General features: G+C 47.6%; 1 protein-coding gene across 5 annotated transcripts in view; it reads right to left on the bottom strand.

The window, feature by feature from the left end:
* Positions 1-11613: 11613 nt before the first annotated feature.
* The window catches only part of Helq (helicase, POLQ-like), a 44333-nt gene continuing 42267 nt past the window's right edge, over positions 11614-13679 (bottom strand). For 4 of the 5 annotated variants that reach the window (XM_063273324.1, XM_039092157.2, XM_008770040.3 and 1 more), the window contains one exon: positions 11616-12080. In XM_063273324.1, the coding sequence (XP_063129394.1) occupies positions 11943-12080 (138 nt within the window). In that variant the 3' untranslated portion in view covers positions 11616-11942. Of the gene's footprint in view, positions 12081-13679 lie in introns of all 5 variants that reach the window. The other variant, NM_001014134.2, reaches the window with a different exon arrangement.

Here is a 13679-nt window from a genome sequence, read left to right as displayed (position 1 = left end):
GGTTGGGGTGCAGGCAGTGTGTTCTCCTGTGTGGCCTGCCTTAATGCAGAACTTGAGGGAATTCCAAAGAGCGTCTCCTAGCTCGTGAGGGAGGAGCAAGGCAGGATCAGAAGGACCTCCATTCTTTGCTGCTCTGAGGACCTTGTCCTTTCCTTTAGATCAAGTCACTTAGCAACGCCCTCCACAGATGTTCTGGGAGGATCAATCTCTGAGACTCAGCATGGCCCCAAACACCAGGGTTCTGAGGTTTATTATTAATTATGTGTGTGTGGTGTGTATGTCTGTGTGTGTGGTGTGTATGTCTGTGTGTGTGTGGTGTGTGGTGTGTGTGTGTGGTGTGTGTGTGTGGTGTGTGTGTGTGGTGTGTGTGTGTGTGTGTGGTGTGTATGTCTGTGTGTGTGTGTGGTGTGTGTGTGGTATGTGGTGTGTGTGTGTGGTGTGTGTGTGGTATGTGGTGTGTGTGTATGGTGTGGTGTGGTGTGTGTGTGTGGTGTGTGTGTGTGTGGTGTGTGTGTGTGTGGTGTGGTGTGGTATGTTTGTGGCTATGTACACATGATCGAGGGTGAGCATAGAGGCCAGAAGAGGACACTGGACAGCCTCGAGCTGGAGTTATGGATCGTTGTGAGCCTCTGGATGTGATGGGTAGGAACTGAACTTGGTCGGGTTCTCTTTAAGAGCAGCAAGTCCTCTCAACCCCTGGACCATCCTTCCAGCCAGTAAAGAGTTAAGTTTGTGTTCTTTTAGGCAGGGTCCCACCATGTAGCCCTGCCTGGCCTAGAACTTGCTATGTGGATGGAGCTAACTCAAACTTGCCGGCCACCACGCCTAGTCCGTGTCCTTTCCGGTAGTCACGTATGACCGTTTTCCACAGGCCTCTTACAAGTATCCTGGGTTGAAGGAACGGGAGCTGCACAGAACAAACCCCACTGTTCGCTCCTGGCTCCGCTCTATTCCATCAGCTGGGCTGACAGCACTGCCTCAGAAGCAAGCACAGCTGCTGCGGCTTCCTCTTTCCTTTCTCCTCTTCCTCCGCCCTCTCCACCCTCCCCTCTTTCTTTTTCTCTTTTTAAATCCATGAGAACTCTACTGACCGCAGTAAAATTCCCTTGTTGATTTAAGAGACCTGGGCTGGAGTTCATGTCTCAGAGCCACTTGAGTCACCAGTGAAACAGTCACGCAGAAGACCCAGGGCTGTCCCCAAGGCCGGGACCCACACTCCTCACTCGCCATATGCCACTGAAATCCACTCCTCGGTGGCCTACAACAGACACTGGAATCCAGCCAGCCGTTATTTGTGAATGGAACCTTGAGTCCTTGGGGGTTCATAGCCTGTGATCATACATTCAGGATAAATGAGGGACAAGAATCTCTCGGTTCCACTGACGAGAACGTTTTTGCAGAATGATAGGATGTTCTCATTTTGTAGGAAAAGACACGGAAAGCACATCTTCTAGGCCTGTGGGGAAGCTGGCAGCCCTGGAGAATGTGCTCCTCACGGTGCTGCAAGGCAGCTTCAGGGCTTCCTGGGAGTGACACCACTGTGAGGGGCGAAGGACCGCTCTGCTGTTTTACGTCTGTTTTCTATTAGCATCTGTCCCTTCCTCCGCGCTTCTCTCAAGGACCCTCAGCCTCTGAAGAACGCACTCGTCCAGTCAGACATGGTGACAGAAGGGAGTATTTCACAGAGGTGGGTGATTATTAGGTGTTGGTGTGAATCCTAACAGCCCAGGCTCAGAGGAGGCAGTGACCCCATTACTGACAGCTGTTAGAGTCTCCTCTCTCTGCATTTCCCCAGCAGAGGGGCACAGACACTGCCGCCATTAACATTTAATTTTGATTTAGTAAGTCCGCACAGGGAGGGCCAGCTAAATGCAGGCTGTTGCCTATAAAAGTTCAGTCCCTCTTGAAGTCATTCCAAACTGCACCTGCTCAGGTCCAAGCGATGTGCACAGGAAGCTTTTTCAAGGTCACCCGGCTTCTAGAGGCTGCTGCAGAACTCTTGAAAGTGGAACCAAAGAGCTATGCCGGCTGCTAGAACAGTTGCCAAATGTCCCCGTTTTCCCTGTGACTGTACAAGAGAGAAGAGCAGACACTGAGGTGGATACCCAGGCTTGTGATAGAGAAGGCAGCGTGGGTCTTAGTGAGGTCATTTTAAACAATGATCTAAGCAGAACATTCGGCATTCAGATTGGAAGAGAGCAAAGACTCCCTTGACGAAACTTTGGACAGGGGCTCCCAGCTTCAGTCTGAAAGTAATGAATGATTTTGCCATTCACTAAAAGTCAGCACAGCATCTAACGGCACACGCCGCTGCTTCTCAGATAAACCCAGCTCCTCTTAAAATGCCTGTGTGGTGAAGCTCAGAGCTTTGCTGGGATTCTGTTCCAGCTAAATCTGCTGAGAGATAAACCTAGGATGGTTCCTTTAGAGAGCTGGGCTGCTGTCCAGCCCCTTTCTTCCACTCTGCTGATCTTCTAACACACGCACGCACACACACACACACATTTACACTCACACACTTACACACCACATTGACACACACCACATTCACACACATTCACACACACACTCACACACATAAACACTCACATGTATACACACGAACGTACACATACACACAAATACACACACATATACAGAGTCACACACTATACACACTCACATATACACCCAAACATACACATACACAAATACACACACATATACAGAGTCACACACATACACACACTCACACACACACTCACACATACACTCACACACATACCCAGTCTCTCAAACATACACACACTCACATATACATACACTCACTGACATACACATATATATACACATTCATTCATATACACACACATACATACTTACACACATTCGCTCATACACACACTCGCATATATACTCACACACATAGACTCACAAACATACACCCACATACACACACCGACACATATTCACTGACACATACATATACACATATACTCACACACACAGACTCACAAACATACACACACCCACATACATACCCCCATACACACATTGACTGACACACAGAAATACATACATTTACTCATATACACACACTCACACACATACACATACTCACACCCATCTACACCCACATACACTGACACACATATACACACATTCACTCACACATACTCACACACATAATACATACACACATACACTTGCTCACACATACTCATATATGCACTCTCTCCCACATGCATGCACAGAGTCTCTCGTCTGTTGCCTTTAGGATTTCAGAGTCTTTTAGAAATGCTGACATTCAGGAACTAACTCCTCCCAGCTGTCAGCATCTGCCTCCAGCTTGCTCAGTCACCTCCTATCAAGCCAAAAGGCTCTGACAAGTTTGCTTCTGCTCCAAGCAAGCAAGCACCGGTCAGCACACCAGTCCGTGCCCAAGCCCCCACTTGTCCCCACCTGACTCCCTCAGTCCCCTGCCCTCAGGGAAGTGAGCCCTGGTGTCTTCATTGGCCCTCGCAGTGGGTTAGCCTGGTCACCTAATGGTTCACACAGTGTCGTAGCTATCGTCCAGCTTTACCCCTGGCGGAGGGGTGCATACATTTAGTCCACAGAGCTAAGAAGGCCGAGGTTATGAACTTAATCTCCAGATGGTTCTGCCAGCATTGTGGTCACATCTGTCATCTCCCTGTCTTCCCTAGATCACAGGGGACACCAGATGAGAGCAGAGACGGCTCAGCACAAACCTTGGACCTTCTGGGTTTCTCGTGACTGTTTTAAGAATGCAGGATACAGATGGTGTGGCTCATTGCCCCTTTTATGCACCTCAGCTGGGACAGCACCTACTCTCCCTCTCCCTTCCTTCTCCCTCCCTTCCTTCTCCTCCCTCCCCTGCAAATGCCTTTCTCTTGATTTATCACAGACGCTCGAAGTTCCCCTGCTCCTCTAGCATCTATTTCACGGCCCATCTCTTTCACAGCCCCCTTTCAAACACTCCACCTCCCAATTCACTCACCCTAGTACACAAGGAATTTATCTTCCTCACCCTGACTAATTTTGTTCCTGCCACGGCTCACGGTTCGTGTATTCGTGCTTTACTGCACCGGAGAGAAACGAGAACAATATAGCCCACCTCGTTTTTGTTCCGTGTAACGTCAGAATCAGGCTTACTGTATCTCGACTGCTTGTGTTTTGTAAGATGCATTTAGCTCTTTGCATTGGGTTTCCAAGTGACCTTGACAAATGCCAGCAAAATTATGTCAAGTTCCTTCGTCAATTCTAGGCCATACTGTAGACTTTTATTATAATCTTCAAAATGCTTACCAGCTTATGCACTCAAACTAGTATGTTATTGGGCTTTTCATAGAGATGTCTATTGCCTAGGACTTTTCCCTTTTTATGTAATCATAGAGTAATGCATGTAACCAATACATCCAGTATATAATGTTGTAATGGCTCCTATGGTTTCTGGCTCCTCCTCCTCCCCTCCCCCTCCCTCCTCCTCTTCTTCCTCCTCTCCATCCTCCTCCCTTTTCTTCCTCCTCCTATTCCTTTCTATTTCTGATGTTGTTTTTTGAGACAGGGTTTCTCTGTGTAGCCCTGGCTGTCCTGGAACTTGCTCTATAGACCAGGCTGGCCCCAAACTCAAAACTCCACTGGCCTCTGCCTCCTGAGTGCTGGGATCAAAGGCGTGTGCCAGCACCACCGAACTCTTCTTTTCTCTATCTTTTTCTTTTTTTTTTTTTTTGAACAGGGTCTCACTAAGTAGAACAGGTTAGCTTCAAACACAGGCGTCCACCTGCCTCTGCCTCCTGGATGTTGGGATTAAAGGGATTTGCACTACACCCGGCCCTATTCTTGTTTTTGAATGTGTGCGTATGGGTGTTTTGCTTGCTTATGTGTCTGTGTATCACATGCATGCCTGGTGCCCATGGAGGACATAGAGGGTGTTGGGTCCCCTGGAATGGAACCCTGGTTCTTACAAAGAGCAGCCAGTGCTCTTAACCACTGAGTCATCTCTCCAGGACAGTCGGTTCTTTATACTTAAGTTGCTGTTACTTTTTATGCAATGTTACTTAGTTACATTTTTCACAGCTATATGAATCTGCTTTCTATGATATTGTATTTTAAAGAAAAATAGCTTTGAGGAGATGTCATGGAGTAGATGACTCCTAAAACCCCCTAGAAACCGGCCATTCAGAGGCCTAAAGAGTCCCGTTTCAGCCAAGCAGCAGCAGCAGCAGCAGCAGCAGCAGCAGCAGCAGCAGCAGCAGCAACAGCAGCAGCAGCACAGAAAGCTGCTGAGACTGTGCCGTGGGTCTGGGACATCCATTACAAGTCACCAGTCAAGCTGCCAGTGCCATCCATGAGATGTTGGCTTTGGAGCATGGAAGACGCAAGAGTGGAGGGGTTGTGGATTCTTCCTTCATGGTTTCAGAAAGCCTCTGAGGCCAGGCAACTTGTAGCAAGGATGGAATCCCAAGGCCAGTGTGGGAAGCTGTGAAGGTAAGGCCAGGTTGTGTTGGGGATGGCGAGATACTAGAGATGCCAGAGCTATGAGATATCTCGAGGAGGGCTACCTCCAGAGAGTGGAACCAGCTCAAGAGAGAGACTGTGTGTGTGGGATGCAATATATAAAGAGCAACAAGAAACAAACAACATCAAAAAACAAAACACCACCACCACCACCAACAACAACATAAAACTGGACATCAAGAAAACAACCCAATTAAAAATGGGGCAGAGAACGAAACAGGAAACTCTCAAAAGATGAAATACAAATGTTGAGAAACTTGCTGGGGGGACTAGGAGCTGAACAGCCACTGTGGAAATCAGTGTGGCTGCTCCTTAGGATCCTAGGGATAGCTGTACCTCAAGATCCAACTCTACCACTCCCAGGCACATACCCAAAGGACACTGTGTCTCAGTGCACAGACACTGCTTATCTGTTTTCATTGCTGCTCTGTGCATAATCACCAGAAACAGAAACAGCCTAGATGTCCAGCTGATGACTGGGTAATGAAGTGGGATACATTTCATTATGATAACATGGTATATTTATACAATGGAATATTACTCAGCTGTTAAGAAAAGCAAAGTTATAGGGGAGTAGAAAGATGGCTTAGCAGTTAAGAGTACACACTCATCTTCCAGAGGGCCTGAGTACAATTCCCAGCACCCACATTAGGCAGTTCACAACTGCCTGTCATTCCAGCTCTGGGGACATTCAATGCGCTGGCCTCTGTGGGGTCCTGAATTTACATGCAAGTACATATATGCACATGATTAATAATAAAAAAGATTTACTTATTTTTATTGATACGAGTACACTGAAGCTGTCTTCAGACACACCAGACAAAGGCATCAGATCGCCACCATGTGGTTGCTGGGATTTGAACTCAGGACCTCTGGAAGAGCAGTCAGTGCTCTTAACCACTGAGCCATCTCTCCAGCCCCTATAAAAACAAATCTTTAAGAGTGAAATTATGAAATCCGTAGGGAAATGAATGGAGCTAGAAAAAAAAATCATGCTGCACGAGCTAACCCAGACCCAAAAAGACAAACATTGCTTATTTTCTCTTCTATGTGGATGCTAGATTTTAAGCTTTTGATTTACGGGCTACAGTCTGAATAATCACAGAGATGGGGTAACTGGTAAGGAACTGGAGGGAGGAGAGTCTCTGCAAGGGAGGGGAAATAGACTATGTCATTATGGAGAGACAAAGGGGAAACCACAATAGGATTTACTAGGGAAGGGTGGGGCAGAAGGGTAAAGGAGGAGCTATGGGAGGGACAAGTAACAACAGCAGCAACAACAAAAACAACAACAACGCCACATGGAAACCTGCTACTGTAGAAGCTTCAGAAAAGCTTCAGAAGTCGTCAGAAAATAGGGGAGAAAATATCCCAGTTAAATATCTTAAGACACAAAGTAAAACCTCCAGGGCCAGGAATGGTCACTTCTTGTTGACTCGTTGGCCACAGGAGTCCCATGGGCCCTCCCAGACATCATAGGCTATCTGCGAGCTCGTGGTTGCTCTGTGCACCCTGGTGATAAGATCCTGTTCCTGAATACAACACTTACGTGTCATTTACCCGGAGAAACCACCGAGCGCTGCATGTTCATTGTGAATGAGAATCTTAATCAACAGTATCGCCAAAATGCCAACCCTGTGACCTGCGACAAGACGTACCTGTGCAGTAAACAACCATTTTCTGATTGGATCTAAGGTCCACTCCAAGGGATGGAACCCATATTGGATACTGCTAAAGTGGTCAAGAAACAGAGACTAGAAAAGTCATGGGCCCATGGACAGCCCATTACTATTCTCCTGAAGAAACAGCACAAAATGACACCTGATGACATGACAATAGAGCAGTGCTCCCTCAACCCTCGTCTTAGAGTAGGAGGCAACTCACACGGAGACCCACATTTGGACAATGCACACACACACACATACACACACACACACACACACACACACACACACACACACAGAGACAGAGACAGACAGAGAAACAGAGACAGAGACAGAGCGACAGAGACAGACAGAGAGAGACAGACAGAGAGACTGAGACAGAAAGAAAGACAGAGAGAGACAGAGAGACAGAGACAGACAGACAGAGACAGAGAGACTGAGACAGAGACAGAGACAGAGAGACAGAGAGAGACAGAGACAGACAGAGAGACTGAGACAGAGACAGAGAGAGAGAGAGACAGAGAGAGAGAGAGAGAGAGAGAGAGAGAGAGAGAGAGAGAGAGAGAGAGGGAATGAGCAAGCTTAGAAACCTATTAAGGAAAACCAAAAACCAAAAGGAGCTGGCATGGTGGCAGACACCTTTGATCCCAGCACTCAGGAGGCAGAGGTCGAGCGGGTGGTACTCTTTGAGGTTGAATCCATCCTGGTCTACACAGCAAGTTCTACACCAGTCAGAGGAACATAGTGAGACTCTCAGACTTCTGGGCAAGCCACACCTTTTTTTTTTTTTTTTTTTTTGACAGAGTATAAGGTAAGGTCTCAGATGTCTGCAGGAAGAATATTCAAGATGATTTAATGCAAAGTGTTTAGTACACTGGAAGCCCAAGGCCAGCGAGGTATGGGGTCCCTATTTCTAGTCAAGGAAAGTAATAAGAAAAATACACACTTGTCAATATAATTATATGTCACTGGAGGTTGCCAAAGAAAACCGAGTATAGCAGTCCTGTGCCCTTGGTGTTACTCTTGTCAGAATGGGATGGACGTCAGAGGCCACAGTGAGCAAGTCTTATTTTGGTGTCTAAACTTACAGTGTAAGGCAAAAGAATCTTGGTGATTAGAAAGAGCTCGGTGGGGTTAGGTACCATAGAAACATGGCTGACAGGAAGAAGAAGGAGGGGGAGGAGGAAGGGGAAGGAAGGGGAGGAGGAGGAAGAAGAGGAAGGGGGAGGAAGGGGAGGAGGAGGAAGAAGAAGGAGGAAGAGGAGGGGGAAGGGAGGGAGGGAGGGGAAAGAGAAAGATGAGGAGGAGGAGGAGGAGGAAGAGGAGGAAGAGGACGACCTGGGCTGTTGAGACAGGTCAGTAGGGAAAACCATTTGCTGCCCAAGCCTGATGACTTGAGTTCAGTCTCCGGGACCCAGTGAAGAGGAAAGAGGACCCTGCAGAGCTGTCCTCTGACCTCCACACACATGCACTGTGGTGTGTACCCTGCCTCTGTAGTTGTAACAAAACCCACAAAAGCAAAAAAAGAAAGCCTGAGGGCTGGAGATGGCTCCACAGGTGAGAGCCTTGTTCTTGCTGGGGATACAGGTTGGGTTCCCAGCACCCACACGGTGGTTCACGACCACCATAGCTCCAGTTCCAGGGTGTATGAGACCCTTTTCCTGACGTCTGCAGACAGCAGGCATACACATGGTATACTTCCATACATGCAGACGAGACACTCGTACACATAAAAATAATATTCTGAAAAGGGGATTGGACACGCGATGGCATTTGGGATTGCTTGCATGCTTAGGTTTCGATCCTCATATGAACGTGAAGTATAATCCCAGATCTTCAGAGCCGGGCAACACTGTTGGGTTTCCATATCTGGATCTTTAATACCAAGGCAGTCTTCGTTCTAACACAATTGACTGACTTACCCGCTTTTCTACTGTCCATGCTCCTTGCCTTCTTCCGAAAGCTCAAACTGGAACCCTGGCAAATGGGTAGGGCATGGCCATGCCCTTGGCCAGGAAGAACCATCCCAGGGCTCTGGCAGTGGGGGCCACTGTGCTTCGATCTTGAAGTCACAAATGAAGTCAGTCTAAGAGCTGACAGACGAGGAAAAGGCCGAAAGCACCGATGGCCATGGTCTCTGGTTCTAGCTGCCCTTACATGTGCCTGCTGCTGCCCACAGCCCCAGGGTTCTGTGTAGGTTATCATTAGATTTCCACCACACGGAAGCGAAGCCACACTTGTCATAAACTCTGAAATGCGCCTGGGTCTGTATTCCCTGCCGACCGATGTGCCCTTCTATTCTTTTCCAGAATTAAGTTGTTTTACTTCCTTCAGGCTTTTGCTATCTCTACAGCCTAATGCCCATGTTTGCACTATGGTAACAAATACCTGAAATGAGCCAGCTTAAAACGGGACGGTTTATTCAGTTCATGGCTTTGCAGGCCATGAGGCCACTTGGCTTTGGGTGTTTGGTGGCACAGGATGTCATGGTGGGTGCACATCAGAGGAGTCAGGGACTCAATACCCCCATGACATGTGCATCTCTGGTGTCTTAATTCACTTCTGATAGGCATCACCTCCAAAGGGCCCCAATACTTGTCAATAGTTCCTTAGTCACCTGAACACCAAACCTTCAACACGGGGCCTTTGAGACTTAGGAGACAGGCTGTCCTCACCGCCACATCTGCTGCAGCCCAGACAACACTGACGGGTGCTGCTCTGGACCTGCCGATACAGATAGGCGTTCTAGCTACTGTGAAGGAACCCCTCTCCCTCCCACTCCCCCTCCACCTTTAAGTTAGTAAACTAATTTTAAATTATAAAGCTCTCTCTTACTGATTACTGAGCACACCAGAACCCCACCTCATTGGGAAAACTAAATAAAGTTGGGGTTTCCAGCTGTAACAAAACTGAAGAGGGATATCCCCACCGGGAGCATCCCTCAGAAGATGGTCAAAGCATCCAGCGGGCTAGCTTATGTCTGGCTGTCATAAACAGTATGCGCAGCGATGGCCAAGCTTCTCCTGAGCCATTAGCGCGTGAGACTTTGGTATGGGTGAAGAAGTTTAGAGACAGAACATGAGTAGGAGATGCAACGCCAGGATAAAGACAAGGCTGGAGGCGTTGTGTAGCAGTTTCCTCTGAGACCGAAACATTCCACCTCCCTGAAAACCCGCTCTGTGGCCGTGAACCCCCTCGGAAAACTTTCCAGTAGAAGTTGCTCAGGTGATCAGAACTTACCCAATGCTTGCCATGTTGCTGGGTCCCATCGTTCCTTATCCTGGCTTTGCTGCCAAACAGCTCTCAACTCGTGTTTTTATTTAATGCGCATGGGTGTTTTGCCTGCAGGTGTGTGCACCACAGTGAGTGGAGACCAGAATGGGGGAGTGGATCCCCTGGGGTTGGTTATGGGTGGCTGTGAGCTGCCATGTGAGTCCTCTGCAGGAGCGGCCAGTGCTCCTGACCACTGAGTCTCTCAGGGGTCCTAGATTAGTCCTTTTTCACTACGGTTCTGATGAAGGAAACCTTGTACTTAAGGGATTCATGAAAAGATTTTGTTCTGGTTATTTTTGGTGTATGTATTTGCAAGTTGTTTTTTTCAACAATAAAGTTTATAAAAATAGATTCTTCAAATTGTTAATGTGGTTCTTCCCACAGACATTCTTGCTCTGTGATCTGTGGTGGATGCTAGGTGGCCCACGAATGTGATTAGTATAAACGTCAGACACTCTTGAAAGTATTAACAAAAAAGAAAAAAAAACATAATGTTTACAGTGGGGAGTGCCATGAAAGGGCTACATGGATGAGTATGGAGTAACTTCATAGAGTAGGGTTTGAGTATTTGATTTGGTACTAGAAGTATATTAACATTTTTTATATAGTGGTAATAACTGCATCAGTTAGGACACACAGGGTTCTGGTAACTTTGGTGCAAACTGATCAGAGAAATGAGGGTGAAAGCTGAGTTTACAACACAGCATCACAGCAGGTGTCAGCATGTATCAGCACGTTAGCATGTATTAGCATGTGTCAGCATATGTCAGCATGTATCAGCACGTGTCAGCATGTATCAGCACGTGTCAGCATGTATCAGCATGTGTCAGCATGTATCAGCATGTATAAGCATGTGTTAGCACACGTCAATAGGTGTCACCAAGTGTCAGCATGTGTCAGCACACCAGCAGGTGTCACCATGTGTCAGCAGGAGTCACCATGTGACAGCACATGTGAGCAGGTGTCAGCACGTGTCAGCACATGTCAGTCAGTACATGTTAGCAAGAACAAGACACTGGGGGAAAGATCTCACCAGAAGGCCCGGCGGGATGCTGAGGACCTCCGAGAGGAAAACAATGTACAGGAATGGGAGAAATGTGCTATCAGTGGGCGGCTCAGCAGTTAGCGGCGGTCGCAGACTAAATCATCCAGGCTGCCTTCTAAAAGTTCATCCACGGGTTTTAATGTATAATTAAAATAGATTTCACTAACACAGGGGATTTTTCAATAATAAGATATATAATAAATAAGTCAAATTAAAAAACATACATCAGACAGCTGCACAGTTTTGCTTTCTGAGAGGGACTTATGTAGCCCAGGCTAGCCTCCAACTCTGAGTAGCTGAAGCCGTCCTTTGACACTCACCATCCCTCTGCCTCCCAAGTGCTGGAATACAGCTTACCGCCATGCACTTCACGCCCCGCCAGCCCTAGCTTTCTTGGAGGCACTGAGGCTTTAACACAGGGCCTGAGGCATCTCAGCAATGCCCTATCGCAGAGCCAGGTCCCCAGCATGGCTTCCTGCCCTTTCAGAGCCGGGACCCCCCAGCCCAGGGAGGTCAGCAGGCAATCTCAGCAACTCTTCTGCTTCTTCCTGCAACGCCTCTGCCTTTTCATGCAGCAGCATCTGCAATTAAAACGCAGTCATGAGGCCAGATGTTCTAGGCTACGGAGCTGCCAGCGTTTTATGTCTGCCCCGAGTCCTGACACACTGATACCTAACGCCAGAACTAAAACTTTGAGAATGAAAAACGCCCACTTTAGAACCAGTGATTTCAGTGAACGAAGCCGAGGAATTCCATAAAAACCGTTTTAGCCGATCACAGCGTTCAGTGCACCACACACAAAGCGCTTTCCCACGTTCCACTCAGGCACTTACGCTTAATTTATAACCTATAAAATTTCAGAAAATTTTGCAAAAATTGAATTAGCTCTTGAAACTGTTCTGCTCAGCATGCATTTAGTCAGCTCTGCAGACTGTTTGATTTAGCGTGCTTTAAAAGCTCATCAGTGCTGCAGACAGAAGTTCTAAGGCCCTCCGGTGAACAGCGCGGATCCCTTACCCCTCCCCTGCCTGTGGTTTTCCCTCCTGTATTTTTTGTTTAAATTAGTTAATTAACTAACGTGTATGGGTGTTTTGTCTGCATGTACATGTACACACCATGGTTCCTGGAAGCCAGAAGAGTTGCCCAAATTGCTGAGATGGAGTTACGGGTGTTGTGATGGCCGTACGGGTTCGGGAGCATGAACCCAAGTCCTCTGGAAGAGCAGCCAGTGCTCTAACCACTGAGCCATCTCTCCAGCCCCTCTTCCTATAGTTTTTGAGGTAGGATTTCACTACGTAGTCTAGGCTGGCCTTAACTTGGTGATATTCCTGTGTCAAGGTAAGAAATATGCACTTTGCCAGGCCTGGAAATAGGGTTAATTTCCAAAGCAGCACAGAAGGAAGAAAGTGTTCCTACGCACAGCCTGTGTGCTGGGCTGCCTTTAGTTCTCTCGGGCAGGAGCAGAGGCAGGGGCATTCCTACCCATCCAAGAACACCTTGTCTACTGGGATACAGAATACAGAACGCTGTATCTGTAACCACTCAAAATGTCTCCATCATAGATCACTGCAAAGATCAAGTCAGGCAACGCTCATATATGAGCACCACTCAAAAACATGAGAAAGAGGGGTTTTTAAAGCAATTCTGCTTCATGTATGTGAATAACTGTCTTAGTTAGGGTTCTAATGCTGTAACAAAACAGCAGGGCCAAAAAGCAACTGAGGTTTGGGGCTTACACTTCCACACTGCTGTCCATCACTGCAGGGAGTCAGGGCAGGAACTCACACAGGGCAGGGACCTGGAGGCAGGAGCTGATGTGGAGGCCATGGAGGGTGCTGTTTACCCGTTTACTCAGCTTGCTTGCTGGACCACCAGCCCAGGGACGTGACCACCCAAATGGGCTGGGCCCTCCCCCAACAATCGCTAATTAAGAAAACATGAAACAGCCGATCTTCCAGAAGCATTTTCTCCACTGAGCTAACTCTAGCTGTGAGTCAGGTTGACACAAGACCAGCCAGCACAGTATGGCAACAATGAAGTTTTAAAGAGCTGAGCAATTTATACAGTTGTGACCAAGGACATAACCCCAAATTGCTGTAAAGGCTTCACCCACACAAACAGAAGCACAACGGCGACCCTGAGAAGAGGACTGAAGTTACAGAGCTCAGCATAGAAAAGAG

The sequence above is a fragment of the Rattus norvegicus genome, chromosome 14 (genome assembly GCF_036323735.1).
Source record: "Rattus norvegicus strain BN/NHsdMcwi chromosome 14, GRCr8, whole genome shotgun sequence".
Taxonomy (NCBI): domain Eukaryota; kingdom Metazoa; phylum Chordata; class Mammalia; order Rodentia; family Muridae; genus Rattus; species Rattus norvegicus.
Note: the sequence above shows the minus strand (reverse complement) of the source record. Positions and strands in the feature narration are given on the sequence as shown.